Below are 14,971 nucleotides of genomic sequence, written 5' to 3'. Positions count from 1 at the left end.
GGGTCAGTCCAGGAGGTGGGAGGGGGAGGGATCTGCCCCCCACCTCACCCCCCGCTTGCCTGGAGTAGGGAACGAGAAATAAATAAGAGGCTCAGTGCCTTTGGCGTCCCCAGGCCACCCTGCACCCCAAACCCCCGCGCCTCACCACTCTCCCAGTTGAGGTACTTGAGGGGCGAGTTGTCCGACCACTGCCAGCCTCCGCTGGTGTCCAGGTCATTAAGTCCAATCCACAGTGTGGAGCTATAGCCAGTGAGAAGCCCTGACAGCAAGATGGTGACAGTGAGAAGCCAGTCGCCCATCCTCGACCCTCCCACTCTTTGCCCCCACCAACGCCATCCTTACCCCCACAAGAAGAAAGGGCTCAGGGTCCTCCAAAGGTGGGAGCAGGTCTCAGGCTCCTGGCACCCTGCCCTGTCCCCATCTGGGTCAGACCCCAGCCAGCCCGGCCCAGGGCCTGCCTGCCCTCTCACCATTGATGTAGGTCTGCTCGTGGATTTCCGTGATGCTCAGCAGATCCGCCCCCTGCTGCTCACAGCTGGCCCAGGCCTCCCTCCACGACAGCGTGGACTGGAAGTTAAACTGGTAGCAGCTGTCGGTCAGCTGGTCCTTGTCCCAGAAGGTCTCACAGTCGTTACCTGCCACCATGACAGCCAGACATAGGTCCCTCCCTGTCCTCTCCTTCAGCGCCCACACGGGGGTCCCTCACGGAGTGCAGAGACCCCACACAAGCTGTTCCATGCTGCAAGGGAGGGGCCACTTCTCACCCCAGTCCCAGAAGTCCTGCCCCCCAACACCCTTAGGGCCTGCCTCCCGCCAGGAGCCGCCCTGCTCTCACTCTTGATGGGGCAGAAGCCCCAGCGCTCATCCTTGCTGTAGTCCTGGGTGGTGGCGCACCACAGGTGTCCGTCCTCGCGGCCTGTGCTGGTGCAGCCGTGGAACCACTGGTTGTCATACTTGAAGGGGATGGTGCACGGTTTCCCGTGGGAGTTTCCCTGGATGGTGTAGACCTCTGCAAGGAGGAGGCCAGGCCTTGGCATCTGGACCCCAGAGGCTGCCCACCCCCAATAACCCAGGGAGCTGGGGGTTGGCAGGGGTCAGCAGCGGGGGAAGGTGGCAGTGGTGCCAGGCATGGCTTCTAGTCTCCCTCTGTCATCAGATCAGCCCAGGCGCCTGGGAAAGGTTCTGCTGCTCACCCCAAACACTGGGAAGGGGGCCCCAATGCCTGTCCGAAATCCAGCTGGGTGAGGGACCCTCCATGTCACCCATAGAAGTCTGAGCCTGAAGGAATCCCTGCTCAGCTACCCTGCCTGGGGACTCCATGCCTCCCTGCTGGGTGCCCCTCCTCCCTAGGTTCCATCTTGGAACTTGGGGCAGCTTCCAGGAAAAGGACCCCAGGATGGAGCTGCCCACCATGAAAGGCCCTTTGCTGGGTGACCCTGGTCCCTATTCACCCCTGCAAAATGGGGATCAAGACACCTCCGGGGTTACCCTAGGGTTTCCCTGGAGAGTGGGCCTAGGGAAGAGAATTTTCATTTAATTTTGTATTATATATACTTTTGTACTGTTTGAGGTCTTTACAAGTACGTATTAATTGTTATTTTTTAATAAGTAAATTAAATGCTTTGAAGTTAATTTTCTCATTCAAAGATCCTTCCCATTACAATGGAAGATGTGACTGCTAAAGGTCTGCAGAGGCCAAAGGCATTGTCACCCCAGAGTCCGTTCCTTTCTGGCTCCAGTCCCCAATACTAGGGGACCCATCCCTCCCCTGCAAGCAGCCTCTCACCATAGTAGGGCCGAGCACATAGATCCTCGTCACTGCCATAGATGCGCCACTGGCCACTGCGGGTCTGGTCGCCGCGCTCGGGGGTGCCAGCCTTGGTCGTGTTGCCAGCACGGCCCCCCAGGAGCAGGGACAGCTGGTCACCCAGTGTGCGACAATGCCAGCGAAGATTCAGTGCCTCCCGATCACATTCGTACATGCCCAGGGAGGCGGTGCTGTTGGTGCCTGGCCAGCCTGTGCCCAGGCACTGCATGGTGCCCAGGTTGAAGAGCCGGTTTCGGGAGACCCACTTCCAGCGCTGGGCAGAGAAACTGGCATTGCAGCCTGGTGAGACTCTGACTTGTCCACCGTAGGCCTCCAGGCAGCCCTGCAGTCCATGGCTGAAGATGAGGAAGACGTTGGGTTCTAGAAGGGAAGGCAAGGAAGGCATGAAGCCACCACAGGGGCACTCCTGGCTGGCCCTCGATGGCCAGTGCCACCTACCGACATTGACCATGAGTCTAGTGATGGGCTGTGAGCCTTCTCTCATATGTCAAATCACTCAGTCCTCACTACTGAGCCTTTTGGGGGGTGGCAGGTGAGAGGCACTGCTGTGCCCCCGTGTCCAGCTGAGGCAAAGCCTGCATGCCAGTCTCTGTTCTGGCCCCATGCCACCTGCAGGCAGGACTCAGCCCTGTCCCATCCCAAAAGCAAGCCCAGCTCCACATGGTGAGTTGACTACTGTATACTTTTCTGAAGATCTTATGGGAGCGGTGGAGATGTTTACGTCACACACCACATTGCAACCTTTATCCCAAACTGTTATATGGTATGGTTTTCCGCCAAAAGTCTTCTCCAGCCTGGAGTCACTCTGTCTCACTCCTCCTCCTTGCTGCTCAGCCACTGGCTCCATCCTTTCCCCCCATCTAGAACCTTCTCAAACCACTCACCACCCCCCATACCCAGCCATTCACGCCCTCCATAACCATTTCACTCCTATTTTTAAGGCAGCATTTAGCTCTCCGGCTTCCCCAATCCTGCATCTTCTCACCCACCACCTCTCTGAGCAGACACTGTGTGGAAGACAGTGAAATCCAACCTTCCCCCAGCACACCACTTTACAGATTAAGACTTCAAATTATAGAAAGCAGGGCCGTCCAAGTGGCGCGTTGTTTATGAGTCGGCCTGGGATGCCAGCTCTGAACAGCAGGGCCCCGGTTTGGATCCCACATGAGGGCCAGTGACACTGCACCTCTACAGCTAAGATGGGGAACAACAGCTCGACCTGGAACTGGGCTGCCGTGAGTTGCCGGTGACGGTGTAGACTGCAGCGGGGCTGGCCAGCAGTGGGCGTGCGCTTTCGTGAGTTGCCATAAGCTACCGTGACTGGCTGGCAGCCGGTGTGAGCTGCCAAGAACTGCCGTGAGCAGCCATTTAATAGCCACGAGCGACTGCCTCACCCGGGAAGAGCGCAATGATAATACCAACATGGGCCAGTGAAGCAACGTCCTCCACAACTAGACTGAAGAACAAAAGGACAGCAACTTGTCTGTTCCCCTTCCCCGATTCCCCAACGCTGTTCCTCTCCCCCAATTCCCCAATAAAATCTTAAAAAATAAATAAATGAAAAATAAAATTATAGAAAGCAGATTAGCAGTTGTCTGGGGCTGGACTGAGGTGATAGGGATGGGGAGTGATTGCTAAAATACACAGGGTTTATTTTAGGGTGATGAAAATGTTCTCCAATTATTGGGTTGTCGGAAAAGTCATGACACATTTATGCAATGAAAAACATAGAAAAAATACGTCATGACTTTTCCGACAACCCAATACTTTGTGTGACAGTTGCACAGCTCTGTGAAAACACTAAAAATCCAATTAATTGCACATTTTAAATGGGTGAGTTTTACAATATGTGAGTTATCTCAAAGCTGTTATATCTTAAAGCTGTTATATCTATATCTATCTATCTATCTATCTATCTATCTATCTATCTATCTATATATATATATATATAGAGAGAGAGAGAGAGAGAGAGAGAGAGAGAAAGGCAGAAACTTGAGATGAGTTTGGAGACATAAAGTGACCTACTCACAGTATCAGAGCCAGTAAGCAAACCCAGTCTGTCTGACATTCATGTTTCACCCATGCCCTTCCTCATGTTCCTCAACTTAGTACACAACATACACACATGACACATTCCAGTCTCCAAAGAACTTCTGCATCCAATAGCCACTAGCTCCGCAGGATAATTTTCATGCATTGAAAGCATGAATCTAACTGCTAGGGTTCAAATCTCAACTCTGCCACTTCATGTGTCACTTGGGCAAGTTACTGACTCTCTCTGAGTCAGTTTCCACATCATAAGACTGTTGTAAAGGTTAAATGAGATAATACATGTAAAATGTTTGGAACAGGGTCTGGCACCTTGTAAGAGCACTATATATGTTTAGTAGTAGTAGTAGTAGAATTGTTATTATTCTATTATAGGTAAAGAAATGGGGGGTGGCCGGGTGGCTCAGTTGGTTAGAGCGCCTGTTCTGAACAACAGGGTGTTGACAGTTCAATTCCCACATGGGCCAGTGAGCTGCACCCTCTCCAACTAGAGTGAAGACAACGACTTGAGCTGAGCTGATGCTGAGCTGCCAGTAGAAGGATGGAAGGCTCAGCTGGTTAGAGCGCATGCTCTTAACAAGAAGGCTGCCAGTTCAATTCCTGCATAGGATGGTGGGCTGCACCCCCCGCAACTAGATTGAAAATGGCGACTGGACTTGGAGCTGAGCTATGCCCTCCACAACTAAATTGAAGGACAAGAACTTGACTTGGAGCTGATGGGTCCTGGAAAAAACACACTGTTATCCAAAAAAAAATTAAAAAAAAAAAAAGAAATTGACTAAGGGTGGCAAAAATATTTGACCAGAATCACAGGCTGTTGAAAGATGGAGCTGAAATTTGGTCCCAGTCTTCTGAGTTCAAACCTCAAGCTCTTCTGTTCTGCCATGTTGGCCTTATCACCCCTCTATAGGCCATTCTCCATAGCCAGCCAGAATGGTCTTTTAAAGATGTAAATAAGTTCTAAAATACTTTTTAAAATAATATTGGCGTGTTGAAGGTCATAAAGAAAACAGTGATGGGTTCTGTGGATGAAAAGGGGGCACTGTACAAATTTAACAGAAAATAGCCTCACAGCGTGATCTGATCATAAATTCCTAACTGGGCAGGTCATGGTGGGTAGTCTTGCCCCAGGCCTATAACTTTAGTAAAAGGCTTATCTTTGCCTCAGGCAAGCCCTGTCCATTGTTTCTGTGCATCTAGTTTAATACACCTTTAAAATGCCTCTTTTCAGACAACTCCTCCCTAAAGCCTGACCACTCTCAAGAGAGCACAATCTAGTTAATTATCCTGTAATCCAAGCCTCACCCTGCTTTCTCCCGCCCTCATGTAATCCTCCCTACCTTCCAAATAAATAAAAGAAACGCAAAATTGTCATCCTCTGGAGCATCTGACATCTTGCTTCTTGGCACTGTCCTCAGTTTGGCTCAGATAAATTCTTACAAAAATTCTCTATAGGTTTGGACATTCTTAAATTGGTAATTCAATGACATAATTTTTTTTCATGGCAAGAAAAATGCCATAAATGAAGAAAAAAGTCAAATGATAAGAATATATGTAACTTATCAGAGGCAAATTGTTAAGTCCCTAGTAAAAAAAAAAGAATGTCTACAAAGAAATATGTTATAAGAAAAATAGCAACAATGCAGTTGAAAATGAGTAAAAGATATTTATAACAGCTTTAAAAAAATGTAATTGGCTTTTAAATATTTGAAATGAAAACCTGACTCATAGTAAAAGAAAAAACAACCTAAATCAGATAAATCGCTCTCTTCTTAAAATCCTTCAAAGGCAATTCAGCACTCTTCAGATAAAATTCAAAGTCTTTACTGAGTCTCAAGATCCTACATGGTCTGGTCCTGCCTACTAGTCTGATATCAGATCACACTACTCTCCTTTGCTCAAGTCACACTGATCCTTCAGTGAACATGCCTGACTCCTGCGTCAGAGTCTTGGCACTGTTTGCTCTGCTTGGCTTTTCACATTTCAAAAAATGTCACATCTTTAGAGAGGTCCTCCGTGACCTCCTATTCTAAAGACGCCACACAGTTACTCTCTAGCATATCACTTGGTGGTAATTCTCTTCACAGCATTATTATTCGTTGATATTTTGTTCTTCAACTTCTGGGTTATCTGTAAGTCTGTGTCTAGTAACTATTTTTTCTCTTGATTATGGGTCACTTTTTCCTGCTGCCTGCATGTCTGGTAATCTTTTTTTTTTTTTTTAATTGGGTAACAGTGTTTTTTCCAGGACCCATCAGCTCCAGGTCAAATCGTTGTCCTTCAGTCTAGTTGCAGGGGACACAGTCCACCATCCCATGCAGGAATCAAACTGGCAATCTTGTAGTTAAGAGCACGCGCTCTAACCAACTGAGCCCTCCTGCCACACCAGCAGCTCAGTGGCTGCTCAACTCAAGTCATTGTCTTCAATCTAGTTGCAGAGGGTGCAGCTCACTGGCCCATGTGGGAATCGAACCCGCAACCTTGTTGTTCACAGCATGCGTTCTAACCAACTGAGCCACTCGGCCGCCCCTATGTCTGGCAATTTTTATTATATACTGGACATTGTAGATAATGTTATAAGGAGTCTAAATTTTTTTTTAATTATATACTATTGTATATGGGACGTAGTAGATGGCATGTTACAGGGAGTCTGGATTTCTCTTCCTAAAAAGAATGTTGAGTTTTGTTCTGGCAGGCAGTTGAATTACTGGTGGATCACCTTGATCCTGTAGAGGCTTGGTTTTAGGCTTCCCTAGGGTGGGGTTGTTTGGGTTTTGCCTTTAGTCTTAGGGTGTAGCCCTTAGCGTTGGCTTTAATCATAAGGTGAGGCCCTTCTGGCATTTCAGAGGAAAACCTTAGGCAATTACCAAGCCCCTCAAACTTGGTGGAACTTGAATTCCAAACTGTTTCCTCAGCACCAGGCAACAAGTGGAAACCTCTGCCTCCCAGCTGCTGTTTCTTCCTGGGTTCCTTAAAGCCTCACAGTGTCAACTGCCCAAGCACAGTTTAGCAGTCACCAAGGACTTGAGAATCTGTAGGGGACATCTCTATGGCTCCTTCCTTTCCAGAATTTTCCCTCTTGATTTTTAGATTTTCTGGTAGCCCCAAACTCTGACTAAAACTGCCACTTTGTGTTTGCGCGCCCCTGTGTACAAAAAAGAGCTTCTACAGAAAGTAACCTCACAGGATGATCTGATGATAAATTCCTAACTGGGCAGGTCATAGTGGGTAGTCACACAGCAGGCAGATAACTTTAGAAGAAGGCTTATCTGTGCCTCAAGCAGCCCTGTCCATTGTTTCTGGGCATCTAGGTCAGCATACTTTTGAAATGCCTCTTTTGAGACCACCCTCAAGACAGTACATCATCTTGTTAAAAATCCTATAATCCAATGCCCACCTTGCTTTCTCCCACCTTCATGTAACCTTCCTTACATTCCCTCCTTAATTCCAAATGCGTAAAAGCAGCAGCAGGGGTAGCCAGGTGGCTCAGCTGGTTAGAGTGTGTGCTCTGAACAACAAGGTTGCCGGTTTGATTCCCACATGGGCCAGTGAGCTGCACCCTCTACAACTAGATTGAAAACGGCGACTGGACTTGGAGCTGAGCTGCACCTTCTACAACTAGATTGAAGGACAACAACTTGACTTGGAGCTGATGGGTCCTGGGAAAAAAACACTGTTACCCAATTAAAAAAAAAAAAGCAGCAAACTGTCATTTCTTGGAAGCATTTTTCTTAGTCTGTAGAGATCTTGCTCCGAGGAGTATCCTCTGTTTGGCTCAAACAAATTTTTATTAAGCTTCTCTACAGGTTTGGATGTTCTTACATTGACACCTCATACGGGGCAGTCCTTTTGAGGGGAAAAGGGAACCTGCTTAGATAAGCCACTCACCTCATCGGCTCTTTTCTTTCAAAGACTGTTTCATCCCCAGCATCTGTCTGTTTTTGATTGCTCTCAAATCACTGTATTTTATATTTTATCCTTAGTCTATAAGCACTCTTGGCTAGAGAGTTAGACTGTGTCGACATAAGAAACGTCCAAACCTATAGAGATTTTTTTATGAGTTTATTTGAGTCAAACTGATGACAATTACCGGAAAGCAAAATCTCAACAGATTGAGAGAAGCTCCAGAGAATGGCAGTTTTGCAGCTTATTATAAAATTAGAATTTTATAATTTAGAATCAAAGGAGGAGACGTAAGGAGGGTTACATGAAATCCTTTAGTGGTAGATTAGGGAGGCAGGAGAAAGGAAGCAGGGAAATCTCTGGGATTGGATAAAAAGTAAAATGGAGAGACACACACTTCTTTTACACTGGTGGGTACAAGACAGTTAATAATTAATATTTACAGCGCATAGAGATAGCATGGGAGGAACATGATAACAATGAGGGGTTTGTGGTCTTGTGCTCCGAAGTTGTGCCTTTGGAGGGGGTCTGTAAAAGATTACTCTGATGGTTCAAAGGTATGTTATCTTACATGCACAAAGACAATAAATGAGCTCATTTAAGGTAAAGATTGACCTTTGTCAAGGAAGCTACAGGCCAAGGACGCCCCTTTTAGTGAGGAATTGCTATCTTCAGATCATCCTATGTGGTTACTCTCCATCTCTGAGTTTGTAAGGCCCACCATGCTGGCTTCCCTTGAGCTTGTCAGGTTTAGTATGTGGCCTCTTTTTCGTCCACAACGGATATAAGCCATCCTGCCATTTCCAGAACTAGAACTCATTATCTGACATGTTTTTTATTTTCTGCCTCCCATCTTGTTCACACTCCTGAGGACTTTCTCTGTCTTCACCACTGTATCCCCAGTACCCATAACTCTGCCTGACACAGTGGTACTTAATACTGAATGAACAAATGAATGAATCTCATGCCAGTCTATTTTTCTGCTCTTTGTCTCAGCTGCCAGATTTTCCTAAAACAGAATGTCCACAGCTCCTGTTGCTGAGTGCTCAAAACACCCCGGTGGGAAGGCTGGTGGGGCTGGGACACTGGTCATTTTATTCTTCAACAGCACCAGGATGGGGGGCGTCTCTGGGCAAGACACAAGTAAATTCCTGAAGGACCTCTAGGGCGACTGCCACAGCTAATCTTGCCCACTTGGGGACCCCTCTCCTCAACCTGCTCCTTTCCTTCCAGCCACTCTCCAAGAACCATAAACTGGCCCCAGGACTTGATCCAGACCTGCCCGAGCCTCCTCTAGGGACTGGGTATTTCATTCTCAGAAACTCCATTTCAGCAAGGAGTCAGTAGTAAGAGGGGACAGGGGAAGGGCCTGGGACCACAAAAGGGAGAAAATAGTGCTTGCTTTTATAGCTGCTTCTCAGAGAGGGGACTGGAGAGTGCAGCCCCAAACATCACAGGAGCCTACGGCAGCCCAGGGGGACAGTATCTTCCCCTCTTCCTCAACCAGAAAACCCACATGTGAGCTAAAGCAACTCTGGCCAGCCTGTGCAGTCATAAAAGACGGCAAATGAGGGGTCTGGAAGGCATCCATATCAGTCAGGAGAGGCCACCCCAGGATCAGGCCACCTTCCCCTCACTTGACAGATGAGGAAACTGAGGCCCAGAGAGGGAAAGCGATTAGGATGCCCAATCATAGTACCTCAGTTTCCTCCTGTCACATGAATCATGGCTGTGAGTCCCCTCCTTCCTCTGATGCTCTGGGTTCAAATCCACGTATGTTCTTGGAGTGCCTGCTGTGTGCAGCATGTACCAGGCAACGCTGGGGCCACAAGGAAACACACAGCACTGCCCTAGTTAGAAGACAGGGGGTTTGGACACAGCAGGACAGGAGGGCAAACAAGCCCTTTAAAACCCAGGTGTCTGGGGACGTAGGAGGAGGCTGTGCCTTCCAAGGGCAGGGAGACTCCCTGAAGACACAGAGGACCTGGAAGAGGCAGAGGGTGAGGAATGCAGGTCACAAAACTGCCTTGGCAGCAAATGAGAAAAGGACAAGGCATTTGGGAGCAGAGGGGAGGCCTGCGGGAGAGGGTCACAGCAAAGGGGAAGCTAAGGGGAATTCTCGGAGGTGGATCCCAGGAACTCTGCCAAGCTGGGGCGTTGGAGGCTCTTGGGAGAGCACTTTTCACTCAAAATCAAGGGGTGGGCCTGGACACTCACAGAAAGGAGGCTCTTTCTCCAGAGCCCAATGGAGGAAGAGAGCAAGCCCAGCCTTGGTTGAGTTGGATCCACTTAGGGGAGAGGGAAGGGAATGGAGGTGTTTCGAAAACTGACTGTTCACTGCATTCATGCTCTCAGCAAGCGCACATGGAGTAGCAAGGGAGCTCAAAGGAGGGGCCTGATGCCTCCATCCTAAGAAGGCCCCTTCCAGCCTTACCCACTCCCTTAGCCTCACTCCACACACCTGGGAGCATCAGGTTATCAGTACCGGGAGGGAAAACGGCCCTTGCTAGGATCTTGGTACGGTCCTCACCAAGGACAAAGATGACCTCTTGTGTTTTGTTGGCAACCAAACCACACTTAGCACAGTGCTGTGCACTAAGTTGTGGCTCCTTAAGTACTTGTACAGTGAGTGAATAAGTGAATGAAGCCACGCAGGGAACCGTGCACTGAGCACCAACTGGATGTCATCCACTCATTCATTCAACAAATCTTTGTTGAGAATTTCATAGGTATCAGGCATGGTGCCAGGCACCGATGGTATAGTGGTGAACAGTAGAGACATAACCCAGCCCCTATCGCCACATGATCGGGGAGGCACTGGACGATATGGAGACGATAGAATCCTTGACCTCACTGACTGCCCCCAGTCTCTAGCCTTTGTTTTGTCTCCCCAGCAAACTTCTCATCCCCTTCTTATTAATATTTATAAAGAATTTCCCTGCACCTCTGGCTACGTGAGAGGGCACAAGGCTCACTCTTGGCCAATCAGTGTCCCTCCCCCTGGCCACAGTGATTGAGCACACAGCTCACACAGGGCTAATCAGAGTCCTCCTCTGGAATACATGACGTTTTCTCTCTGTTGAGATTGCTAAACTGGGGCTGCCAGCGGCCATATTTCTTACCGTGAGGAGACCACCTTACTGCTTACAGGCAAGAATGGGGATAATATAGAAAGAGACGCAGAGCTGAGAGATGGAGGGAGAGGAAGGGAGGCCTAAACGTGTTGAATGTCCAGTCCCAGCCCTGAATTCCTAAGGCCCTTCCTCCATTTTGTGAATCACTCAGGGTCATTTGCAGCCATGTTCTTTTTTTTTTTTTTTTAACTGAGCTTGTTTGCATTGGGTTTCTGACCTTGTAACCAGAAGAATCCTGATAAACACAAACCCTGTTTTGGAGCCAGAGCCTTTCTCAGTCTGGAACACTGGCCGGGTCTCCTTACTCCCCCTGGAGGCTAGTGTTCCAGGATCCCCTCTGATGTCCGACCAGTACTGAGCTTCCTGGGCTGCTGCAGACTCTGGGCCATGTCAGAGGAGGTGTTCGTGGGCTGGACCCCACTCCATCCTCCTAATCACTCTGCTGTCTGCTCCCCCAGAGGCGTTTTCACTCATGCAGATGACATGCATTTATGAAGCACTGTACTAGGTACCGTATTTCCCAGAAAATAAGACCTAACTGGAAAATAAGCCCTAGCATGATTTTTTCAGGATGCTTGTAATAGAAGCCCTCCCCCAAACATAAGCCCCAGTTATGATCATCAGCCAGACATGACTGTTTGAATAAATATAGATTTTTGTACATGAATACATGAATGAATATGATTATTGGAGCAAAAATTAATATAAGACCCGGTCTTATTTTGGGGGAAACACAGTACTACAGGGAAATTAGACAACATGGCCTCTGCCCTTGGGAAGTTTACAACGCAGCTGGAAAGGCAGAACTCAAGAAGCCACCCATGAAAAAGTTATAAGCAACACATCAACAAGTGTGCAAAAGAGTCAAGTCTAACTTGTACTGACTGCACGGTCAGGGGTGAAGGTATTACATAGAAAAGGATTTTCCAGATAATTGAAGTGTGACAGGAATCTTTCTGAAGTGTAGTCCACAATTCCTTGTTTTTCAGACATCCAGGTCATCAACCAGAAAATTTATTCCTGTGCTCAGAGGCAACTGGGTTTTAAAGCTACTTGCTCTACACTGAGTAACCCGTCTCCTCCCTGTCCTGTTGACGGCCACTGTGGCCTCCTTGACCATCTGCTAAGGTGCACGCACTGCTGTGGTGGAGTCCTGAGGCTGGAACGCAAAGGCTCAAGGCTCGCTGCCTCTGAGGAGCAATGCTCTCAGCTGTCCCTGAAGCTTCCCGGACTCAGCCCAGCAGCGGAGGCAGCCAGAGGTCTGACCTCGGATGAGACAGCTGCTCTCCATTACAAGTTGAAGACATCATGCCGAAGACAGTGCAGAGGAAGTTAATTCTAGCACAGTGCCTGGCACGTATCTGATGAATGAGAGGCATGTCAAACAAAACCCTGGAAGGCGTGAGCAGAGACAAGGACAAGATGGGTGTTCCAAATTAGGGGAACAGCAGGAGCAAAGGCTGGGGACCCAGCAACCAGCCTGGCTCAGCTCCTAGAGAGCTGGGGACCAGAGCCAGCTGGCGAGTCCTGTGGGGTTGACTAGATTTGGTCCCCGAGGGTATGGCAGGGTGGCCTCCAGACGCTGAGCCTCCCTGCAGTTGGCCCCCCTCCCCAGACCACGCAGAGGCAAGAGGTCATCCCAGGGAGAGTCAGGGGCCGCCCACAAGGCCACCAGCCAAGAGGAGCAGCTGTTTTCAATGAACAGCTTGGCCCTGAGACCAGGCCTGGAAATGTCCCTGAGTCAGCAGAAGCTGCCAGCCCCGCCCTGCTGAGGGGCTAACCCTGGGGACCTGGCACCCCACCCTGCACCACCTCTGCTACAGGCTGTGTACCATATCTACGCAAGCACACTGGACCTGGATAGTGTGGGGACAGCAGGGGAGTCACATGACACTGAGGCGCAATACCTTGTCCAGCTGTGGAATATCCCCACCCAAATCCTAAGCTGTTGTGGGCTTTCGTCTACCCTCCAGCCTCCAGGCCTTTCATAATCTCCTCCCCCCTCCCCAACAGCCCCTCCATTCTAGCCAGGACAAACTGCTCGCCCTCCAACTGCCTAAAGTGCCTGTGACTGAAACCAACACACGGCCTCATTCCACCCCACTGTCACATGCATGTGTATGTGTGGTGTCTCTCTCTCCAGTCTGGTGGGCTTCCCTTATCATTCATTCCTATTAAAGCTTAAATGTACGTTTTGCAAATGTGATATGCTGTATTCTAGGAAGATGTTAAAGCAAACTCTGTCAGAGAATGGGTTAAGGCTGGGCTCTCACGGCCACCTGATAAATGCAAGAGAAGGGGTATGTGATGGGGGGGGGTGGGGAGTTTAAATTCGGAAAGGTAACTTTCACCCTCCTCGCGGCTCCGCCTGGTCCCTGGGGCCCCCAGGTAGTGTCTGCTGAGTGTGGCTGGCCCCTGAGCTCCCAGGAACACAAATCCCACCTGCCACGGCCTTCTCTAGGCGATTTAACGGTGTTTGATCTCATCCCCTGCTGGCTTCTAAAATCTTCTCAGGCTAAAACTTCACAGTCTTCTCGGCATGCCTTTTCCCAGGCCCCATCTTGCTCGATGAAAGCGAGGAGCCGCTGAGCTCCGACAGCGTGGATCTCGCCTCTAACCTCTCGCCGGACCAGCACCGTGCGCTCGCGGGCAGTCCCGCGGCTTCGCTCCCCTGCCCTGTCTCCACGTCTCTTCCTCACCTGCGCATCCCAGGGACGGGCATACCTAGACCCCTACCTCCCTCACCTCGCTCCCAGCATGTGAAGCGTTAGGACCCGCCTGTCCTCCGAGCTGTGGGTCTTCGCCGCAGCTGTGCCTTCCGCGCAAGGCACCCCCTCCACGCCCAAGCGCGCTCCCTGCGCGAAGTGCCGCCCATCCCCTGCGGCGCGCCCTCCCTGTACCGCCCTCTCTGCCGCGCGCCCCTCCCCCGTGCACTCCCTCCTCGGTCATGCACCGCCCTGGGCGATGTGCCGCCCCCCATTCCCGGCACCCCGTCCTCAGAGCCCCGCGGCGTTTAGGCGCGGAGCCTCCCCAGAGGTCCCGAGGTCCGCTCGGCTCCCCAGCCCATCTCTGCAAACGCCGGGTCTGCGCGGCCCCCGGCGCCGTCTGGTAGCCCGCAGCCAAAATAAACAGCCCAAAGCCACTTCCTTCCCGGGGGGCAACTTTCACAGCGACAGTCGGCTCCGGTCGCGGCAGGAAGTGGCTTTCTGAGCCGGCACAACCCAACCTCACTGACCCGGCCGCGAAGGGCAGGACTGAGAAATCCAGGCTGTAGCCGGGCTGAGCTCTGCAGTCGCCACTGGCAGGGAGCGCGCGTAGGCGGGAGAGCTTGTCCACGCCCAGGCGCAGAAATCACCTGCAGCTGGCAGTGACCACATCACCCACAAGGAGGCCCACCTACTCGTTAAAGCCGGTCCCGAAGGCCTCTGCTGAGCCACACTTGTTTTATTTATCTGTGGAAGGCAGTCAGGAGCAGACTATTTCATAAAATAACAGACAGGAGAGCCCTCTGGGGCCCTCGCCACTGTACCAGATTAGGGGGTCCATACCTGGTTTATTGAGGATGAATAAATGAATGAGGGAGAGAATTTATTGGAGACACCCAAGCAAATTTAGAGAGGTTTTTTTTTTTCTTTTTTAATTTAGTTTTGACAAAGTGGCTGCAGAGGTTGAGGCGGGGGTGGGGGTGTGTGTGTTGCGGGGAGTAACCTAAAACTAAAATATTAGAAACCCCCCTACTGGTCGCTGCCAGCGTCAACGGAAATGAAGAAAGAATCTCTTAATTTAGGCCTTTCTGTACTTTCTAATTTTCCATAGTGAAATCAATCTTTTTTAAAATGTAGATACCCACTCATAAAAAAAGAAATGTGGAGAAAATTATACTGAACTGGTATATTATACTGAATTATACTGAATTTGTTTGTGAGAAATTGAGGTTAAAAGTATAAACATTCAATCCAAACATTTTATGAACACTTTCTAGGTAACAGTCTTTCAAATAACACAGAAAAAAAGGGTAGGTCTTCCCAACTCCCTGCACATGGCAAGCACCCCTTGA

The 14,971-nt window shown here is 49.7% G+C and overlaps 1 protein-coding gene across 3 annotated transcripts in view; it reads right to left on the bottom strand.

Moving 5' to 3' along the window:
• MRC2 (mannose receptor C-type 2) overlaps positions 1-14,971 on the bottom strand; it is a 53,619-nt gene that overhangs the window by 20,847 nt on the left and 17,801 nt on the right. For 2 of the 3 annotated variants that reach the window (XM_019637821.1, XM_019637822.1), the window contains exons 2-5: positions 1,787-2,188; positions 836-1,009; positions 471-635; positions 146-259 (exon numbers count right to left, since the gene is read on the bottom strand). In XM_019637821.1, coding sequence (XP_019493366.1) covers positions 146-259; positions 471-635; positions 836-1,009; positions 1,787-2,188 — 855 coding nt within the window. Of the gene's footprint in view, positions 1-145; positions 260-470; positions 636-835; positions 1,010-1,786; positions 2,189-13,356; positions 13,415-14,971 lie in introns of those variants that run through there. The other variant, XM_019637823.1, reaches the window with a different exon arrangement.

The sequence above is a fragment of the Hipposideros armiger genome, unplaced genomic scaffold (assembly GCF_001890085.2).
Source record: "Hipposideros armiger isolate ML-2016 unplaced genomic scaffold, ASM189008v1 scaffold_34, whole genome shotgun sequence".
NCBI classification, from domain to species: domain Eukaryota; kingdom Metazoa; phylum Chordata; class Mammalia; order Chiroptera; family Hipposideridae; genus Hipposideros; species Hipposideros armiger.
The sequence above is the reverse complement of the archived record's forward strand: the minus strand, read 5'-3'. Positions and strand labels throughout refer to the sequence as shown.